Source organism: Lemur catta, chromosome 1, assembly GCF_020740605.2.
Source record: "Lemur catta isolate mLemCat1 chromosome 1, mLemCat1.pri, whole genome shotgun sequence".
NCBI classification, from domain to species: Eukaryota; Metazoa; Chordata; class Mammalia; order Primates; family Lemuridae; genus Lemur; species Lemur catta.
The window spans coordinates 279,222,389-279,244,176 of record NC_059128.1 but is presented as its reverse complement, the minus strand read 5'-3'; the positions used below and the strand labels follow the sequence as shown (position 1 = coordinate 279,244,176).

General features: G+C 44.6%; 1 protein-coding gene across 1 annotated transcript in view; it reads left to right on the top strand.

The window, feature by feature from the left end:
• The window catches only part of KCNJ6 (potassium inwardly rectifying channel subfamily J member 6), a 260,276-nt gene that overhangs the window by 56,096 nt on the left and 182,392 nt on the right, over window positions 1-21,788 (top strand). Inside the window, exon 2 of the mRNA XM_045540663.1 lies at window positions 15,207-15,258. Coding sequence (XP_045396619.1) covers window positions 15,234-15,258 — 25 coding nt within the window. The 5' untranslated portion in view covers window positions 15,207-15,233. The remainder of the gene's footprint in view (window positions 1-15,206; window positions 15,259-21,788) is intronic.

The following is a 21,788-nucleotide window of genomic DNA, read 5'->3' as shown; positions in this document are numbered from 1 at the left end:
CACACTGATTTGCAGTTCACCTGGTCCACAGTCCTGACCTGCTCATCTAGGTAGATGCAGAGAATCAGAAACAGAGAGGCTGGCTCTGCCCAAGGCCAGAAGCACAAAATCACTGAGTTCAGAATCGAACAGTGAGGAGTAGGGAGAGGGCAAGAAAGGTGATAGCAGGATTTCAGGTGAATGATCTTAGCCAGAAGAAGGAGATGAAAGTGTTTAAGCTGGTCCAGGCTTTAGGCACAGTAATTCACCCCCACTACCCCCACCAGGGGATGTGGCCCAGCAAATGCCAAATTGTATGAAATTGCCTCTGTGATATTCAGAGAGCAGAATTATGTGATTTTTAAAATGCAGGGACTCTGAATAGCTTCCGGAAATGATGCTTGGACCTCCTCCTTTCCCCTCTCGCCCCAAGTCTCCGGCCATGGCTTTCTGAGTGATGGCAAAAGCAAGCACCATCTGCGCCAGCTCCGGGGCCCAGAGAGGATAGAGCCTTAGGAAAGACTTCCTGCCTTGAGCTCCCTGAATCCTGCTTCCACCCCCTCTCCCTTGCCTTCTGCTGTCCTCTGGGACAGAGAGCCTGAACAGCTGCTGCCTGTCACAGACTGAGCCCCCGCTGTGCTTGGCCATTAGCTCACCTTATAGTGAAAAGGAGAGAGTCAATCTTCCTTTCTCATGTATAGATATCAAAAAATTAGGGCCCACAGACTGTCAAGGAGAAGCACATGATTGGGAATGTGCAGTTTTGAGAAATATTCCCCACGTTTGAGCAGGACTGAGTTTCACGGCTCAGCAGCACTGAAACGGTCGTATGCACACAGCACATGATTATGCAATGACGGGTCCACAGGGGAGAGAGGATCCCCGGCAGATGCAGTCATTCTTGACTTCTGCCTTCTGCATTGGAAATGTATTGTTGAATTTTTGATCTCATAAGGAAAGCTATTTTTTCTGCTCCATTTAATTTTCTTTTTCACAAAATTGTTTAAACTGCACATGTGATGCAAATCCACCTTCAGTGGCACAGACTCAGAATCTAACCATCTTCCTCTCTCTTTATATAGAAAGTTTCCAGGGACAGTCACAACAGAGCAAGGTCAGGGTTATGGCAATTCTCCAAGAGCAGAGAGAAGATTCCAAGAGAGAGGATTAAGAAAATGGAAAGTCCATTATCCCTTTTCTTTGAACATCTGGGCCATAAGCCTCATCCTACTCCAAAAACCTCCCAAGAACTGCACCCGCACCCTCACAGCAATGCTTAGAGTGAGGGCAGGCCAGGGTGGTGGAAAGTAAGAACGGGGATGGCACAAGTGAAAAAGAGAAAAAGAAACAAAAGATGAAAAAAAAAGAAACAGAGAAAAATCGTTTTTTTTTTTTTAGTTTGATTCCATTATGATCAGAAAGCATACTCTGTATGATTTCAATTCTTTTAAGTTTGTTGAGATCTGTCTTGGTGTATATTCTATGGGCACTTAAAAAGAATGTGTTTTCTGCTGTTGAGTAGAATTTTCTATAAACACCAACTAGATCCTGTTGGTTGATGGTGTTGTAGAGTTCCTCCGTACACTTGCTATTTTTCTCTCAAGTTATTTTAGCAATTGCTAAGAGAGGGGTGTTGGTCTCTTCAACTATATTTGTGCATTTGTTTATTTCTCCCTTCAGTTGTATCAGTTTTTGTTTCACATATTTTGCATCTCTGTTGTTTGGTGTGTACACATTTAGCATTGCTATGTATTCTTGATTGATTAAAACTTTACATTTTATTTATATACAAGAGTTGTTCATTTTCATGGGGTACATGTGACATTTTGATACATGCATACAATGTGTAATGATCAAATCACGGTAATTGGGATATCCATCACCTTAAACATTTATCATTTCTTCATGTTGGAAACATTCCAAAACTTTTCTTTTAGCAATTTTGAAATATACAGTAAATTATTGTTAACTACAGCTATCCTACTGTGCTGACACACTAGAACTTATTCCTTCTATTCAACTTTTTTTGTAACTATTAATCAACCTCTCTCCATCCTCCTCCCCACCTCCCCAGTTTCTGGTTACCAACACTCTACTCTCTACCTCCATGAGATCAATTTTTATAGCTCCTACATATGAGTGAGAACATGTGATGTTTGTCTCTCTGTGCCTGATTTATTTTACTTAACATAATGTCCTCCATGATTGAAACTTCCTTATTTTTCTCTCCATCTCTCTTATTTTCCTTGCTCTGGTCTACTTTACATAATAATATAGCCACACCTGCTTTCTTTTGATTAATTTTGTGTGGTCCATCCTTTTACTTTGAACTTACCTCTACCATTATATATGAAGTGAATTTCTTTTAAATGGCATATAGTTGAAGTTGCTTTTTATACACTGTACTAATCTCTGTCTTTTAGTTAGTACATTTTGACTATTTATATTTAATATAATTATTGGCATGTTAAAGCTTAGGTCTGCCATTTAATTTTTTGTTTTCTGTTTGCTCTTTAAGTTTTATGATTTTCTGTTTTCATTTTCCTAAACTTCTGTGGGCTGTTGAACATGTTCTATAATTCTATTTTTATTTGTTATAGTATTTTTGAGTGTATTTCTTTGTTTAGCTTTTTTCAGTGGTTTTCCTAGGCATTATGTTGCATATATATAAATTAACTACTGGTGTTGATGTTTTCCCAGTTCAAGGGAACATGAAAACCTTGGCGTCTTTTACACTCATTTACCTTCCTCAGTTTATAATGATTGTCTTCATTATTTTCTCTACACACATTGAGAACCACATTAGCCCATGCTATAATTTGTGCTTTAACTATGAAGCATAATTTAGAAAACTCAAGAGAAGAAGGAAATTCTACTGGATTTGCCTATATATTTGCTCTTTCCATGTCCTTTCTGCCTCTGTGATGTTATAAGATTGCTTCTTTTAACGTTTCCTTTTTGTTTAGAGAACTTCCTTTCTTTTAGGATGCGTGTGCTCATGACAAATTCTCTTAGTTTGCTTTCATCTGAGAATGCCTTAATTCACAAAGGATATTTTGCTGGTATATGATTCTGAGTTGGCAGTTCTTGTTTTCAGTAGTTGAAAAATGTTGTGCTATTTCTTTCTGGCCACTGCGGTTTCTGATAAGAAATCCACTGTCATTGGAATTATTCTTCCCTTAGGTAATGCATCATTTCTTTCTGGCTGCTTTCAAGATTTTTTTCTTTTTCTTTAGTCCTCAGAAGTTTATGATGTGTCTTTATGTAGAATTCCTTGTATGGGATTCACTTAGCCTCTTGAATCTGTAAGTTAATTTTATGGTTTGCTAAAATTTGGAACATATGCAGGCATTATTCCCTTGAATACTTCTTTCAGTCCTGTTTCCTTTCTCCTCTTCTCCTGATACTCTGTGTCATGAATGTTAGATCTTTTGTTATAACCCCATGTATTCCCAGGCTCTGTTAATTTTTTTCAGCCTACTTTTTCTCTATTGTTCAGATTGGAAAATTTCTATTGTTCTATCAACAAGTTCGTTGCTTCTTTCTTCTGCTTCCTCCACCCTGCTGTTAACCCCATCCATCAAGTTTTTATTTCAGCTATTGTCATTTTTAGTTCTGAAATTTTCATTCGGTTCTTCTCTATACCTTTTAATTTTTTTGCTGAGGCTTACTATTTGTTAAGACTTTTTTAATTTGTTTCAATCATGTTCATAATTGCTTGTTGAAGCATTTTTATGATGGCTGCTTTAAAATCCTCATATACTTCTAAAATCTGTACCATGTCAGTGTCAGTATTTGTCTTTTCTCATTCAGTTTGAGCTCTTTTTGTTTCTTGGTGTGACAAGCAATTTATTTTTTATTGAAACCTACACATTTTTGGTTTTATAAGAGCCTGTGTCTTCTTTAAATCTTGTATGACAGCAGGCCTCCTGTGACATCAGAGGAGGGGGGAATCACCTCATTGCTCCCTAGTGGGGTGTCAGGCTCCATTGACACTAGAGTAGGAGAGAGGATACTTGTTACTGCTAAATGGTAATGAGAATTCAGGCTCCCCACCGGGCCTCCAGTAACACCATCCTAGCCAGGCACCTCATTACTGCTTCTCACATGGTCTCCACCAACACCTTGCAGGAGTGGCCTTTTTACTGCTGGGTGGTGCCAAATGTCCTGACTCTACATTAGTCGTTTTCTGACACCACCCCAGTGGGGCTGTGTAGGGCCACCTCATTACTGCCAGATCTGTGTGGAAGTCCAGGCTCCTCATATGGTCTCTAGGGGGGTCTCACTATCCTTCAGCAAGAATGAAAGTCCAGGATCCTCACTGTGTCTTCCCTGACACCACCCTGGCAGCAGGTTTGGACACCTCATTACAGCCTGGAGAGGGTGGAAGTCTTAGCTCCCACTTAGCTTTTGCTTCTGCAGTGGCATTGCTGTTTATTCTGTAGTGTTTGGCTGGAATGGAGAGGTTGTCATTCAAAAGTGCTCTGTCTTCTTAGACTAGATCTTTTTTAGTCCTTTGACTAGAGAAAGCAGGCTTTCCTGGGGGCATTTTTGTCTGCATCCATTGACATTTCCAAGTTGCTGTCTTCTCCAGTATCCAGTCAAGGATGTAGTATACAAAGCAAAAGGAAAACTCAGGGAACTGGCCCCTGTGTCGTTCCTCAGATACCAAGGTCCCTAGCTCGTCTGCCTTCTATTTGCCTTTCAGAGTCAACTTGTGTCTGTTTTGTATACATTTTCAAGGATTTTTTCAGTTGTACTTAGTGAGAAGAACAAGTAAAATCTATTTATTCCATCTTCCCCAAAGCTGAAATGAAGAAAGCAATTGTAAATAGAGAGAAAAAAGAAAGAAGAGACAAAAGAACAACACACACGACACACACAAAAAGATCAGAAAGGCTTTCCTTGTTTTCCTTCCCAGAGATCTCTGCTGTTGAGAATCAATTTCTAGGCACCTAATGAAGGGATCCCCTTCTCTCCCTCCCCTGCTCTACCCAAACAGAAGTTCAAGCTGAAAATATATGGCAAGAAGCATAAAAAAAAAATGATATGGTTTCTATCCATGAATTTTCCTCAGTCTCCAGCCCCAGTAAATGTCACATTTGGTTATAAAATTGAATTTCTCAAAGGAACACTTTTAAAATATTCCCCTGACTTAGTGTCTTTTATAACTACTGACACAGATGAGAGGTTGAAGAAGCACATCTTCTTGCACCCTACACTGTCTTGCATGCGTAAGTAACAGGCTGACTTCCTGGGGTGAGTCCAGTAACGGGGCCTCTCAGCTGCCTTGTTGACTCCACTGTGACAGTTCAGCAGGGACAGGGTTCTGTTTCGAGAGCAAGCATCCACGCCACCTCCCTGGATGCTGATGGGGACCCAGAGTGTGGCCTGGCTTGGGAAGGGACTGTTGTTGTGTCCCACTGGGTTCACTGCCTGATTGAGGGAGAGGGGGCTCCACATGGATTCTCCAATACACGGCAGCTTAGGCTTAAAATGGACTGATTTCCTGTCCAAAAACCTTGATCGTGGCCCTCCCAAAAGCTGTGCATTATCACGGCCTCTCACGTGCTGAGCCATGAATACATGAATGAATGAATGTATGAATCCCTTACTCTTTACTACGACCCAGCCAGTTCTTGAGGGAAGCATGACGTGTCGTCCCACAGCAGCGCAGCCCCAGGGGAGGAGGCTGGCTCACTCCTGCCAATGGCAACTGTAGGCAGAAGTTCAAAGGCAGGAGAGAACTGGGCAGTGAGGTAGCCAGACTCTGCCCTAGTACGACATTGCATCCCTGGGCAAACATAAAGCAGCCCAGTGACCATTCCAACCTCACCATTGGACTTGCGCGGCTCCTTCAAACAGGGTCAGCCTGCTGGGTCAGGTGACTATTTTCCAAACTTCCCTTACGTGTCACGGCGTCCAGCCAGTCTGACCTTTTGTTCTGCCACCCTGTTCTTCGCATCACTCCCAGCTGACCCCCCCCACCTCTCTACCCACCCCTGATCCAATAAAGGAAACAACTCCACATGCACAAAAGCAAAAGGAATCAGGGATATTTTTCCCCCCTTAAACTATCACTTCATCCCAGAAACGATTTTGGAAGGGCTCTTACAGGTCATTTTATTGTAGCCTTTCCTGGGACAGACACTCTTCTGGAAAATTATGAACAAATGACCAGTCAGTATCTCATGTCAAGAAAGTCATGACTATTCAAGGACACCCTCCTCATTCTGTTCATTCTTTGGTTTTGACTCGGGATTTTGTTTTCTCTTTGGAAACAAAGGGATTCGTCCTTCTTAGTCTTTCAGTTGCTCCTGAAGTTGTCAAGTTCTCTCCCCTGGCCTGCTCTGCTCCTCTGTGAGTCATGGCCCCAAGAATGACAAGTCCCATGGCCAAGGAACGCACAGATGCTGAGGTGCAGAGAGGCCAGGCACTGGGAATGGGATGACCAGGGAAAATGTGGAAAAGGATGTCAAACCTGAACTGAGTCCTCACAGACAAGTAGGAGTTAACTCTGCAGGCAAAGAAAGTAGGAGTGGAGGGTTGAAGCGATGCTCTGTGCTCAGGGACCGGAGGGCCTCGTCTGGCTGGAGCATGGGGTACAGAAGGGAGAGGAGATCGGAAACGGGCCTGGGGAGGTAGGTGGAAGCCGGGGCTTGAGGGGCAGGGTCCTGACTCACTGTGGAACAGGTGCATCTGGGAGTGCAGAGCAGCTGTCAGAGGACCCAGTGTACCCAGAACCTGGACCGTGGGCAACCTGGGAAAGTAAAGGGGAAAGAAAGGAAGTAATGTGGCATCCGCTCCCTTTCTTCCTGGAAAGAGAGGTGGTTCGGCAGAGCTTGTACCTCAGATGAAGGCAGGTGGGTGGGAGAGGCATTGGCCACTGCAAGGTTTAGGATTTCTGCGAGATCACCCTGGAGGCACGACAAAAGCCCTCAGAAAGAGGTTGGCCCAGAAAAGAGGCCATAAATTGAGTATAATGAGACCAACAGGAAATTCCTGGCTGCTTCCAAGATTCAGCACTCGGGGTTGAGTCCTGGGAACCTGGGGACTGAACCTGCAGCAGGTACGTCATGGGCGCAGCCGTGCCTGCCTGGGCAAGGGCCCCCAGGTGCTTGCAGGCTCAGGGCTCTGCAGGCTCCTGTTGCCCAGACAGCCTCCCTGCCTCCCTGCAGTCTAGCTCGGTATTTTCTTTGAAGGAAACTTCTCGATAGGACTTTGGTGATAATGCTTGTCCTATATTTTATGATATTTCCAGGAGCTCTAGGAAAGGAGGAATGAGTCACTCACCAATATTCCAAGAAACCGACTACCCTGGGGGAATTCACGAAACATGGCCTGAATATTGATGCTGGGAGTCGAGAGTCTCAGGGTTTCAAGCCAGGGAGACACACACGCCAGGCTTCAGAGAACCCCTGGCAGACACGTGGTGCAGCAGTCTTCTAACTCTTATCCCCACTACCCATTCCTCTTAGAAGCTCGTGTGCTCAATATGCTTCCAAGAAAGCACTAGGGCGTGCTCCCAACCCTCCCCTGCCACCTGTAATTCACACTGAAGCCAGAGGAATTGAGGCGACATTGGTGCAGCTTAATCTTGAATCTGATTGATCTTTGTGCGACATCCTAATACCTCGGGGTGGTAGGGCCCTCCCTGATCTGGTCAACAAGGCCATAGCAATGGCATCATAGGGAACCGGGGGACCTGTACATAAGGGACATTAGAAAGGCTGTCTGGTGAGACAAAGGCTCTGAGCCTTTCTGCAAAGAGGGACATGTCACCAAATCACTACGCACGGCCTGCCCAGTGAGAATTTCACCTCCTCCTTCAAATACGCCCACAGGTTTTTTAAACCCCAAATCGTAAAAATTCCACATCATTTTAGGAATCTTTAACTGAGTATATAACTGATAAAAACTAACTTTCCTCTGCTACATTGTACCCCCGTTCTGACGGGCAGGTTCTTAGTTCTTCAACCCCCCTTGCCCCTCGGCTGCAGGAGACCGTGCACTCTGGGTTTGCCCACACGTCTCTGAGCATCTCCCTGGCTCCCCGGGTGGGTCGCCGAGGTGCTCGCAGGAGTCCGGGCCTCAACCCCTTCCTCCTGCACAGGCTCACCCCAACTCCAGCCCCGGCCCCCACCCTGAGCGACTCCGCCTGGCTCCACGGCCTTCCATGGACTCTGTCGTTGTTTTCCATGTTGGCCTCCTGCCCTTTTCTCGCGCCAGGCCTCGGTCCACAGTGTCCCCACCTTTCCTCTCGCTTTTCTCCACCTGGAATATTCCTCCTTCCTGTCCCCCATCCCGTCCCTCTTCTCCCGCTTCCTGCAGCTTTGAAGCTCCTCCTCCGTGAAGCCCGCCCTGGCTCTGTGAGCTAGAGCTCCCTCCCTGAGGTCTGTTCCATGTCTGTCTCTGTTCTTCTGCGTCTCTCCCTGCCCCCTCCTCGTCCCTGCTCCTCCCTCCCTCTGTCCCTTTCCACTGGGGTCCTGGAGAGATCTTCTCTGTCTCCCCTCCACACCACGGATCACGGCTACCCGTGTACACATCCTGCCTTCTTGGGCAAGCAGGAAGCTCTCCGCAGGCAGAGCTAAAGCCTCTGCCTGGGTGTCCTATTATGGCTAGTGCACACCTGTGCAAGTCAACCAGCGCTTCAGCCGCAGAAGATTCTAGAAAAGCTCTTAGACCTGCATTCTCCCTGCCGCCTTCAGCTTGGACAGCCTGCATTCCCAGGCCCTTTGCCAGTCCTTAGGGATGAAGGCAGCACTGTGGTGAAGAATGCAGTTGCTAAAAGAAGAGTTGTTGGGTTTGAGACTCAAACTTACTCCTTATCAGCTGTGTGACCTAGGGCCATTTGCTAAACCTCTCTGTGCCTCAATTTCGCCATCTTCAAAGTGGGGGTGATAGTGCCTATTTCACAGGGTCTTTGTGAGGAGTAAATGGGATAGTCTAGTAATGCAATAACATAGCGCCAGGCTGTAATAAATGTGAAATAAACATCAGGAGTTACTATTTTTATATTTTTTCATGTTTATTGTTTCAATTTTTCTTTTTAATTTATATATATATGTTATATTTATATCCATTTTAATACATTTCTATGGCCCCAAAACATGCTTACATGCTGGCCACTCATTTCCAATTGTTTTCCATTAGGCAAAAAGCTAATTAGTGGTTCTTGCGTGCTCTGGCCTATATTTTCCGGCAGCAAGTCAAGGCCGTCTAAATGATCCACACTGAAGAACAGTCACTCAGTTGGCTATGTGAGGCTGTGGCATTTTCCATTTAAATCAGTCCTCAGGTGACCTGCCATCATGGTGTCAGGATGGAGGGGGAAGGTGTGCAGAGAACTTGAAGAACAAGTGGGCTATTCTCGGGCCCCTGGTGTAACCTGGAGGGAGGCCCAGATGAGGATCCAAGTTCAGAAAATGGCTTTACCATTTCCCACTTTGCATAAATGTTCTCTTGGATGGTTGTATTTTGAAAAAAAAAATCACAGTTTTCTGATGAATATAAGCACACATTTCAGAGGGATAAAAATATCCGAGATGCAAATATAACTGGTTTGAAATACATCAGCCATGATGAGTTTCCCCCTCATCCTTAAAAGCCTGCTTCTGGGGAGCAGAAAGCAAGCAGCAGGCAGCGCCGCGGAAATTGCAGACCGCGCTGGGCTCACCAGCTCCTGCCCTCTGTCTGAGGGAGCCCCGTGCAGCTGAAAAAGCACTTTCCACCCTCTCTGAGAGCTCTGCATTCATGAATCAATCTCCCCCTCTCCCTCTCCCCCTCTCGCTATCTCTCTCTCTCTCTCTCTCTCTCTCTCACACACACACACACACACACACACACACACACACACACACAGTGTCTCAGCCTTGGCTTTGAGCTGCAGTTAGACGCAGTTATAATTGCCCTCATTAAAAACAGCTCTGTCATTTTAGACACTCTGAGAGAAGTATGAATCTGGCATGGTCTTGGTAGAAAGCCATGCTCTCCTTAGCTGAAACAAACGTGTGAGTGTAAATTACACACGCGTGCACATTCACCAAACAAACTGCTGAACCTTTATTTACTGTCCCAGGTGTGGTAGAGAGACTATAGTTAGACAGAAAGAAAACTAAATACCCGCCGCTCCTGAGAGTCTACACTCTACCCAAGGAGTTTGGTATGATTTTAACAAGACACTTAACCTTTTTTTGAGCATCCGTGAATGTGTTTTGCTCAAACATGTCACCGTGATTCCTCCAAACTTTAAATGTTTCTATGAATATCTTCCATTAAATGTACAACAATGAGATTCTGGAGTGCCTCCTAGAGCCAAGCTCTTCCAAGCAGTGTGCCAAGGTTCCGGAACCTTGCATTCTGGTGGCGGGTGGTGAAAATGCAAATGCCGTTGGAGGTTGCATAGTCACCAGCTGTTGTCACTCTTGATGAGTAGTCCCTTGAGAGGCAGGCAGCCTTGTGTCTTGTTAGCTTCAGAGAAAATTGCTCTGTTATTTTTGGCACAAATGCCAGAGGTCAGTATTTGTCTTCAAATAGCAATAACAGGTTCTAACCCTTGGCCCCACGTGGTAGCCAAATAGCATAATGATTATACACACATGGACACGGCACTTGGGTGTGCTCTCATTTGTCCCTCACAACAGGCCCCTGAACCAGGGAACACAAATGTCACATATCCCCACTTTACAGATGAGACAACTAAAGCTTCTGAGGCTAATTCACAACAAGTGGCTAAGAAGTGGTAAAGCCAGGACAGAAGCTTTCTAGACCCAGGCTTCCAAACTCCTATACACTAGCCCTCTCTCTCTCTCTTTCTCTCTCTAATGAGAACATCCAAGCAGGATGGACACAGTAAATAAGAATAATAAATTTTCAGGCCAAAGAAAGCTCTTGTCTCCAGACAAGTATGATTCCTGTATTCTGATCTCCATTTCATTTTAAAAGAAGGATATGAGACAATTAACTCTCATATAAAAAATCCTTGGCTCCCCAAATAAAGACATTATTTTAAGGTCTTGAAGCAAGCATATCTGTCATTTTCACCTTAAAATACCACCAATAATCACCCTCTCTCTCAAGAAAAGCAGATTCAGGCATCCTCTTCCTGTGGCAGACGATTTCAGGGGCCAAGGACGGCCTCAGCAAAGAGCAAATCAGGCCTGAAATGAGCAGCCCAGGAGACTGTGGCCAAAAAAGTATTAGTAAAATGACTTTTCTAGGATCATAGGGATTTGCACCAGCCAGGGCTTGCGTACCACCCGCTGCCTCCCAGCATGAGGGCTGGGCAGGCAGGAACCTCCAGATGAGGATACTGGGAGGTGGGACTCCTGAGTTTGCCAAAGCTTCCAGAGTCCCTTGGCCCCATCACAAATTGCGCAGTGTGATACTCGGGTGCATTAGTGCATAAACATACTTAGAAATAAAACTCAGGAAAGACAGTCAGACACAGCAGGGAGAACTGCAAAGAGCAGGTGGTGCCCAGCACAGTCTTAGGGATGAATCTGGGGAGGACAAGGATAAAATGGAATTTGGGATGTCCAGGCAGAAGAAATAGCACTTCCCGAGGCAGGAAGGCACAAAACCGCCATGGCTTGCACGTAGCTGTAACCATGGTGTACGCAGAGAAGACCTGGCAGCAGGCCCTGGGTGAAGAGGAGGACGCATCCTTGCTGGCTGGAGAAGAACGAAAGGCTTTCAAGCAGTGGGTGCCTAGGTCGGGTGTGGGTTGTAGGTGGAGACCGTGAGGCTATTTCAAGGTAAACCTTCAGTGTTCCCGTGAGACTGAGCAGGTAGCAGCAAGTGGAGGCGACGTTAATAGTCCCCTAAACAGGCCCCAGCTGGGAAAGCAGATCTAAAATATGCAACTTATCAGGGGTGAGGAAGAAAGAGGAGGCCAGGCGGGTAGCAGGGGTTGAATAGAGAGGTCAGGCCTGGATATGCAAACTTGGGAGTCGCCAGCCTTTTGTGGAAATTAGGGACATTGTTGTAGATGAGAATACTTGAAGAAAAGGCATAGAAATGGCAAGTCTAGGAAACTCCAGCACAGCACGGGGCCTGCTGTGTAAGGAATCTCATCCAAGTAGGCTCATGGCTGATGGGCCTTGCGATTTCTGGGAGGGTAGAGGTTATTGATAGGGGAGGAGATCGGCTCGGTGTAAATTCCTTTCTTGGCATGTCACACTCTTCCCTGGTCTTCAGCACCATCAACTGCCGTCACTCTGGGGTTGGACTTGACAGTCTCTGAAAGAATCTCTTCCAGTTTTCATTTGCTATATTCTAAATCTCTTCCCAGTAATGTAAATCCAACAACCAGGAAATTTACTGTGGAGGAAACTCTTGGCTTTAGAATAAGGAGGAGAATTTGCTTGGGACCAAGAATGGAATGTAAATGCTTTATTGGGTATACACGCTGTGTAATTGCAAACATCAACTTTCTGATAATGAGGGAAGGACATAAGGCGTTTAAAGACATCCAATAGAACGACTAAACTACTTACACAAAAACATATGTCATGATTCCCACCATAAGTTGTGATATAGATGAGTCAGTCTGTGAGAGCTAAATTTAGAATTTTTAAGGGCCCCTCCCCCCTCGATGTCAGAAGATTCCATTTAACTCTGGGAAAGAGGAAAATGCTGATCCAGGCAGTATTTGACATCTCTAGGGCTAGGATATCCTGCACGTCTGAATAAAAATAGCTACAAGGACCACCCCAGGGCAAGACTGGGGGCCAAAATGTTGCAGGGTCCTTGGAGTCACAAGAGGGAAGGTGGTAACACACACCAGAAAACAAACTTGACCAGGCTTTTCCAGGATCATATCCTGCCTGGAATCTGGGTGCCTGTGGTTTGGGGGGTCTCACTGCTGATGCCATCAGAGGAGGACCAAGAAGGAAAGGTCAGTGACCCAGAGCGAGCACTGATAGGACACGTATCCAGATAACAGAGTAGCGAGTCACAGGCCAGGACACACAGAGACCTGGTGCAGCTGGAGGGACCGAAACAGCAGAGCTAGGCTGACAGGTGATGCTGGGAGCCAATGACAGAGCAAACTAAGACAGAAGGAGGCTCCCACCGATCAAGGACAAATTCCACTGAGTTCCTGCCATGGAGCGGCTTTTGTGCCTGAATGGTCACAACTCGCTGGGGTGGGCCAGTAAGCAGCCGCCGTGCACACTGGTGTGGACAGTGTTGCTGTGACAAGTCCCTCTCTGCCTGTCTCCTCTGCTGCTCCTACATGCCACCCTCACCTTCTCCCCTGGCCCACACCGTGCTGTTTCTCTGCATCTCGATACGAGCCATGTGGTAGCTAAATACCATGGGCGCAGTGCCACAGCCAGCAGGCTGCCAGATAGCAGTTCCTTAGCTCCGTCTGTTCCCAAGGGCAATTATTAGTTTAAGTAAGAGGCGGCATCCCGATTACAATGTTGTGAATGCAGGGCTTGTGGAAACCAAGGGTACTTGTAACGTACAAAGTCGCTTGTTGCCACCCAATCAGAGCATCCCCTTTTGGTTTGGGAAGAGCCACACAAGGAGGATGAATAGCGGTTTCGCCAACTGCGCTGCAACACCCCAGCCATGACACACCAACTCAGGTGCCAGCTGAGCTGCTGTGACATGCCTGGCACTGTACTAGGGCCGTGGGGGAGAGCAAATGTCACCCTGGGCTTCTCAGAACTAAAACTGTGATGATAGAGGAGCTGGAGCACAACAGTGTGAAGCCAAGAGTAAATGACATAACGGTTACCTGTGAGGAGCGCTAAGGTTGCTCATAAATAAAAGGTCGGAGAAAGGAAGATGACAATATAAAATAACAACATACCATTTTTTGCCTCTCAGTTGGGCAAAGATTGGTGGGGGAAAGTGCTTGCCATTGGCAAGTGGACAAGAACGTTACGAAACGTACACTTTTATACACTGTCAGATGCAAACTTTGTGGGACAACTGAACACGATGTGACATTTTTAGCATTTTTACTTTTTGCCCAAGTCATACCTAATCTTGGGGTTTATCCTCAGTAAATAACAGAACAGATATAAGTTCAAGAATGCTCACTGCATTATTTTACAAAATAGAGAAAAATTCAAAGTAAATTAAATGGGGTCTGGTTAAGGAAATTATGGCATAACCCGTGATGAATGGTATGCAGTCAATAAAAAATGAAGATGTATTCTACCTTTCCTGACATAGAAAGATGTATGATACGGTGTTAAATGAAAAAGTCACTTACAGTATTGTATGTATCATATAGATATCTATATCTATGAAAATGGGATCATATTTCCACATCTGTAAATATTCACAGGGAGAGAAATAGACCTAGAAAGTGTTCACCAAAATTCAACAGTGATTTCCTTTGGGAATGTCACTATAAGAGAAATATATTTCTGTGTTTATAATTTTTCAATATTTTCTTCAGTTTGTGTATAATGAACATGTTTTAGTTTCACAATCAGAAAAACAAGGCTGCAAAAAAAGCAAAATAATAGTGGGCAATGTTTCAGTTACTACACAAGTTAGGAACCCAAGGAAGTTAAAGAACCCCAAAGAAATCTGAAGACATTAAAGAGAACTGTTCAGTAGAGATGACCATTATTCTTAATAGCTCCAAAGTCATTTTTAATTAGGACAGATTGAATTTCTGTACGTATTATTCTGGCTGTCAGACTCAGTGGGTTATAACCTATATCCCAGTTGAAACAAAATGTTTTCAGCCCAAAATAGATAAGGTTATAAACCCATCAAAACTGATGACTTTCAAAAGATTCCATGAACCCAAAAAGTAAGACAAAGAAAGATGTACAAAATCCACTTCGATTTTTGGAGAAAAGAAACCAAATGACTACAAAAATATCAGCTCCAAAAATACCAAGAAAGCTTCAACAGGGGAAAACAGAGAGCAAAAAAAAATTGGCATATGGATGTCAAAAATCCAGTGTCAAAGAGGTTTTGAAAACTGGTCGTGCGTCACCAATTATATATATATCCAAGATCAGTGTGACAGACGCTTATTCCAGGAGCAATGGGAAGTTTTTTAATGCCCTAAAAATCTCTTTTCAGTGACTGATAATATAGCTATAATGTGAGTTTTTTTATTCATTTAATTATTGGAAACCAAATTTTGACCTAGAAAAAAGAAAGAAGAGGGATATAGCTCTAACCAACCCCTTATATCAATTCATATCTAAGACATTTTTATACATAATTGTCTTTCTTCTCACCTCCAGGAGAAGCACAAAGAAGAAACTACAGCAATGGCCAAGTTGACAGAATCCATGAGTGAGTAACTTGAAATTTATTATATATTTTTGGTTTTGAATGGAAAAACAAAATCGCGCAAACAATGCATCTTCTTATGATGATCTGATTTGTACTTCTCTTTCATTCTTAAGATAACCCGGGTGTGTTTAACATATATTGCATTGTTGATGTTAGTTTATGCATTATTCAAAATTCATTCTACTTGGGGTCAAATTCTGTGCTGAAGCTGTTACCCACAGTGTGAAGCTGAAGAATCAAAATAGGTTTTATGTGTAGCACTGCATTGGGGATTGGACCCACAAAAACTTTTAGGAGATTTAGTCAAAGTCAGCTGAAGTTTCCTATGCATGTATTCCATGGGTTGCATGATCTAAGGAGAGGAAAAAATGACTAATCACTGTTAAACCTTTTAGGTGTAGTTCATAAATTGCAGACAGAACTATTAAAATATCGATTGCTTAAGGTATAAGTGGCTTGTAATGATTTAACTTTTGAATATGTCAATGTTAAAATGCTCTGCCCTCTTCAGCTAAATAAACAGGATACACAAAACATTTTTAAAAGAAAAGGGGAATTAATTGTAATAAATCCTTCTGCAAATGAGAAATGCAATTTTCTATGTTGAAGTTTAAATATTAAAGACCATATGGATATGAAATAAACAGACAAGACATATTTTTTCCTTTGAACAGTAAAAATTGCTCCTGGTGATAGATTTCATATGTAAAGTTACAAGGGAGGCTTACTAACCCTTCTCCACTATCATTAGGACCATGAACACCTTATTAAATTTGTCCTGCAAAATTAACCATTAATCTTGCCTACACTTAACTGTGCCCCAGCTTCCTTCCACTGTTCCTCAAATCATGAGACTATTAAATACAAGTGTTCCTCTGTAGTGTGGTCAATGAAGCTTTATCCTTATACAGCCACCCTCACCAAGAAAAGATAGTGTTAAAAAGTTCTTTACATTGCATTCTTTAATTCCTGATCCCAAACCTCTGCCTAATTTTACCTAAGTCTTGAACGCCTGCTCATTTCGCCATGTGAATGATGACTTGAAGGGACCAGGCAGAGAACGGATCCTCTTCTGCTCTTACACCCCTCTGTTCTGCTCTTCTTTCTGTGCCATCGCCTGCCCTCCTCCCTGCTCCAGCCTTCCTTCCTACCTCTAGTCTTATTGCCTGAAAAGTGTTAAAAGGATCTACCAGTTGGTTTGAGGAAACGCAAACTGATTCTCTGTAAGTGAAGCCACCTTGAAGTCATGGAATGTGCTGTCCTCAAACCTAGAATGAAATAGTGAGGTTACCAGGACCATCCAAAAGGGACAAGCCTGTGTTGTCAAATGTGGAGTGGAACTGTGGACAACACCAACTAATTCACAATCCACAGCACATGAGCAGATTTAGTTCCGATCTCTAAGTCCAAAGTCACCAATACAAGTGACCCACAGTTTCCCAATGGTAGAAAGATCAATGGTTTAGAATCTAGCATCATTGTCCATGAACTGAGTCTTGAGTGTATGGGTGAAGAAATCAGACGGTGTTGTGCATGGGTTGTGGTGCTGATAGTTTTTACAAGGTGTCTGTTAGACACTGATATTCTAGTTCAGTGAATATTACTTTTTTAGCTCATCTAACTGAATTATAAAACATTAAGAGCACTGTACTGATCAATATTTCTGATAAAGGTATTTTAATTTTTCTATCTCTATTGGATTCCAGATACATTTAAATAAGAATTCTTCATCTGACTACTTACTTGTTGGTTTTAGGTTTCAGGTTTGCCTGGGCAATAATTCTAATGACGTTGGTCTAGCATCCCACTGTCTTAAGAGAATTCTGTCAAAATTGAATTCCACATCCTTGGGTAGATGAAAGGGTACAGCTGTTCTTCTAATTTACTTTGTCTTTATGAAAAAGATTACACAGATATTTTTCAATGCCTAAGGAGATTTAAAGTTTGAGAACAGACTTCAGAATCATATCCAGTGTACAGGTTCACTGATCCTTACAAGGATGCAGAACATTATAAAATACATTAGATGTGCAGTAACTCTTCTAGATGCTATGAAATGCTAATCATGTGGTCAATATACTAAACATTCCATTAAAGTTAAATTCATGAATAGTGAAATATACAACTACACATTTATTCTACATAAGAAATGTACAAGGAAATAAATACATACTTATGTAAGGAGACTCTATCGGTAGGCTAAGCAAAGAATTAACGTACAATTACTACACAGTAAAATGGATGGGAACATCAAATCCATGGCCACCGGAGGAAGAAACATAAACAGAACCATGAATACCCAGGACACAGTGCTCTGCATGGGTTTCCAGAGCCAACACACACTGCTTGTTAAACTGCCAAGCAGGAACCATCTGGTTACTTGAACATCTCTATGTTGAACTAGAACTGGATAGCAATGCTACTGCCCTAGCTGTCCCGGTGTGATCAGTGGCTAAGCAAGTACCATAATGAGGAAGGGGTGTCCCCTTCGTCTTCCAGAGCAGGGTGAGGAGCGTCTCTCTCCATCACAGGCCATTAATCAACAATCTCATAAAAATCAACATCAGTCATTTCTTTAAAGAGCAAGCAAAAGACAAACAAATATTAACAGATCTTAAATGTTTAATTAAAAGCAAGCTTATTTAATAAATATTATTAAATATTTATTTAATAATATTTATTAAATAAAAAAATATAATACTTTAAAATATTTTTTGTCACATTATTGACATGAGGAGAGCTATGATAAGGATAAGGAAGGAAAAAACAGAGAAAGGAGGACAAGCAGATGTGCAGGAAGAGATAAAGAGCAAAAACACGCTTAAGAGAAATATATAGAAAATACGTACACAATATACAGGAAAAGCCCCAGAGAGGGAGCTGTGAAGGGAGAAAGAGGCAGAATCCCAAGGAACGAAGATGAGACCAGTAGGCAAAACAGAGAGGAGGCCAGGAGAGCCCTCAATGCAGACAGGTTCCATGGGCTTCCGATTTTAGCAAACCACACATGCCATTAACAGGCTGTTAACCTTCTTTTTTTATTTTATTTTTTTCCTTTTTTTAAATTTCAAGATATTACAGGGGTACAAACATTTAGGTTACATATATTGCCTTTGCATGGCCCAAGCCAGAACTACAACTGTGCCCATCCCCCATACAGTGCGCTCCGCACCTATTAGTTATGAGTTTTCCCATCCCCTCCACCCCCCTCCCACCTGCCCTGCACCCGATGAACGTTACTTCCATGTGAGCACCTAAGTGTTGATCACTTAGTACCAATTTAATGGAGAGTTCATATGGTGCTTGTTTTTCCATTCTTGTGATACTTCCATTTAGAAGAATGGGCTACAGCTCCAAACAGGATAATACAAGAGGTGCTAGATCATCATTGTTTTTTGTGGCTGAGTAGAACTCCACGGTATACATGTACCACATTTTATTAATCCACTCATGTATTGATGGGCACTTGGGCTGTTCCAGTCTTCCAAAGGCCATCAGTTGTTTTTAACACTACCCTTTGAAATGTTGCTCTCTGTTTGCATCTTCAAAATGGATATTTTCTTACTTGTACCACCAGAAACTCTGTTCCAAATGAGGTGGCCAGAAATGCCCCCTTAAAGGAAGCTACTCTGAGCTTGCCCACTGGTAACCAGCACTTTCCGCCCGTCCACAGAGTGACATCAAACTGAAAGCCTGATCCCAGTGGAGGCCCCCAACCCTGTCTGCAAATAGACATGCAGTGACCCAAACCATGTGGGCCTCAGAGGTGAGGCTGGGCTGGCGGGCTCTGTCCTGGGCACTGTAATCTGAGGCAGATGGTGACAAATTGCAGGTGTCCAGAGGCATGCAAGTACCCCGCGGGCTCTGGAATCCTGGTCTGAGGAGAGCACCCGTGCAGGCTGTTCTTACATAAATCCCCGTAGGTAATTTTCTTCATGGTCATTGCCTGTGGATGCATCACTGATCCCCTAACCTCAGAGCTCCTGAGAACTTGTCAAATACAGCACAGGAGGTCTCACTGCATGGTTCCATTAATAATTTGTATTGTAACCAGAATCAGATATCTGGTCTTGTGTGTGGTGACAGAGTTGCATGGTGGGTACAGATAAGGGACTTGTCACCCATCCCCTCTCCAGGCTGCAGGGCCCCTTCCAGAGCTCACCCACCCCTAGCCACCCAGGGTTCTGCTGGTGATCCAGAGTCCCACTTCTGTCCCTTTCTCTGCATCAGTCACCTGTCTCAGTGCACTGCTGCATCAGTAGGTGGGGGCCACGTGAGTGGCACATGGCTCTCTGAATCTTGGCAGAAGGAGCTGCCTTCCTATTGCTTTCCATCTCCATCTTGCCAGCCTCTCTCGGGCATGCCTGCCCCAAGCTTTTCCTTTGCTGGCCAGAGCATCCCTGGTGGCTGTCCTCATGAGTCATTCTGTCCATGGCATCCCCTCCTGTGTGGTCCACCTTGATGTCACAACCTAACACATCCACATGGGAAAGAGAAGAGGAACTTGGCATCATTTTCAGATAAACATCAGAGCACTAGCTTTATCCGAGTAGTTCCAGGGGCTGAATCCTTATGCAGCTGTAGAGAGGCAAGTAGGCCACCGCTTCTTTCTCTGCCCAGGGCCAAGGACCTGCTCTGGGAAGTATTCAGAGGTCTTGGCTGTCTGCTTTGATATAGAGGGAATTCCTCCTGCTATTAAAGAAATGGCTCAAATTTAGCATAGATTTGAAATTTTCTGGTGTCAAATGAAATGAAGACAGAGAACCAATTACAATCACTGCGCATTAAATTAGCTCAATTAAAGCAGAGTGTTTTTTAATCATCTATTCCCTCTTTCATGGAGCAGTTATTATAACTCTGGCATTGTGTAAAGGCGTGGAAAGACAAAAGGCAGGGTTGCTGCCTGCACCATTTGCAGCATTTCGGGGCAAAGGAGGCAAGAGAGTAATAGCTGTGGTACCAAAAATGCGCTCTTGCAGAGGCAGCCTGCAAGTCACTGCAGCCTGAGGTGCATGCCTGCAAGGCTGTCCTTTCACAGAACCCAGTGTGCTCCTGCTTCTAAAAGGCACCCCAAGGAGGAACAAGGTTCCACCAGGCAGCCAATGGGACTGTGAGTGCCAGGCCCAGGACAGGGGACCCCTCATGGGGGAGGACAGAGGTGTGGAGGAAGAGCAAAGCACTGGGCATCAGTAGGAAGGGTCAGATCATAAAGGGGCTGGTGGGCAGCTTGGGGTTTTCCTGTGCATAATGGGGAGGCACCTAAGGTTTCTAAGCAGATTGGCATTTTAGAACGATTCCACTAAGACGTCATGGGGTGGATTGCAGGTTGGGCAAAAGGGGGCAGAAGTTACAGGAGCTAGGGCAGAAGACGGGCTGAGAGGCCCTGGGGGCCAGACAAGGGTGGACCTGAAATGCATTGAAGAGGTGGTGACCAGTGGGATGTGGTGGAAGATGAAGAAGGACTTAGGGACGGAAACTGCCCATGCTTTGAGCTTAGAGGCCTGGCCAGAGCTTCCAAGAGCCCCCAGGGCTAGAGATGCAGGCATAAGAAGGAGTCATTTGAGGAGCTGATACAATGGGTTCAAATTCGAGCGTATTGAGTTTAGGACTTGTACAATGGTAGGTACAGGAATCAGTTGTTTGGAGTCATTTTGGGTCCACAGCCAGCATAGCATGACTTTAGGGAAAGAATCCTCTACTATCCAGGGTACAAATGGGGCAGGTGTGTGTACATCAGCAGTGTGAGGCTGAGTCATGCTGCAGTAACAAAAACATCTCTGTGGCTTAACACACACATTTATTTCTCCTTCAAGCCACTTGTCCACACTGGTCAGCCATGCACTGGACATGCCAGGATCACCCCAGGGCACCCACAGTCGGAGGCTCCCCCTCCGCCTGCTTTCATACTCATGGCCATGGTGGGGAAGAGCACATAGCATAACGACACTGCATCTTAGAATTCCACCCAGAAGGGACCCATGACACTTGTCACTTCTGCGCTGGTTGCATTAGCCAAAGAAGGTTGATAAGCACATCTGACTTCCAAGGTGGAGGGGGTGCAATTCCACTCTGTGCTTGGAAAGAGGCTGCACAGTCACCAGAGGACACAGGGGCTAAGCGGTATACTGGAAATGCCCAGAAACCAGTCTAGGGGACAGGGGAACAATCTACTTCTTAGCAATGGCAGGGACCACTATCCCTAGGTCAGGGGGACAGAGCAGGGGGACAGAATGAGAACTACAGCCCACCTGTCTAACGGAAGCTGGAGCCATGCAGGAGATGTGATCGCTGCCAGAGATTCCTCCAGGGGGAGAGAAATGCCTTGGTCCTCCCGTCCCACCGACCTCCAGGCTCCCGGTGAGTCTGCGCTGGCCAAGCCCATCTGGGCGTCAGCTGACAGAGGAGCCCTGGGATGCAGAGCTGAGCAGGTTAAGGGTGAGGCAGGGATATGAGGGCAAACAGGCCAGCATGGACCCAGGGAAACCCAAACAGTCCAGCACAGCACAGATCACTGCCACCATGGTGCCTGA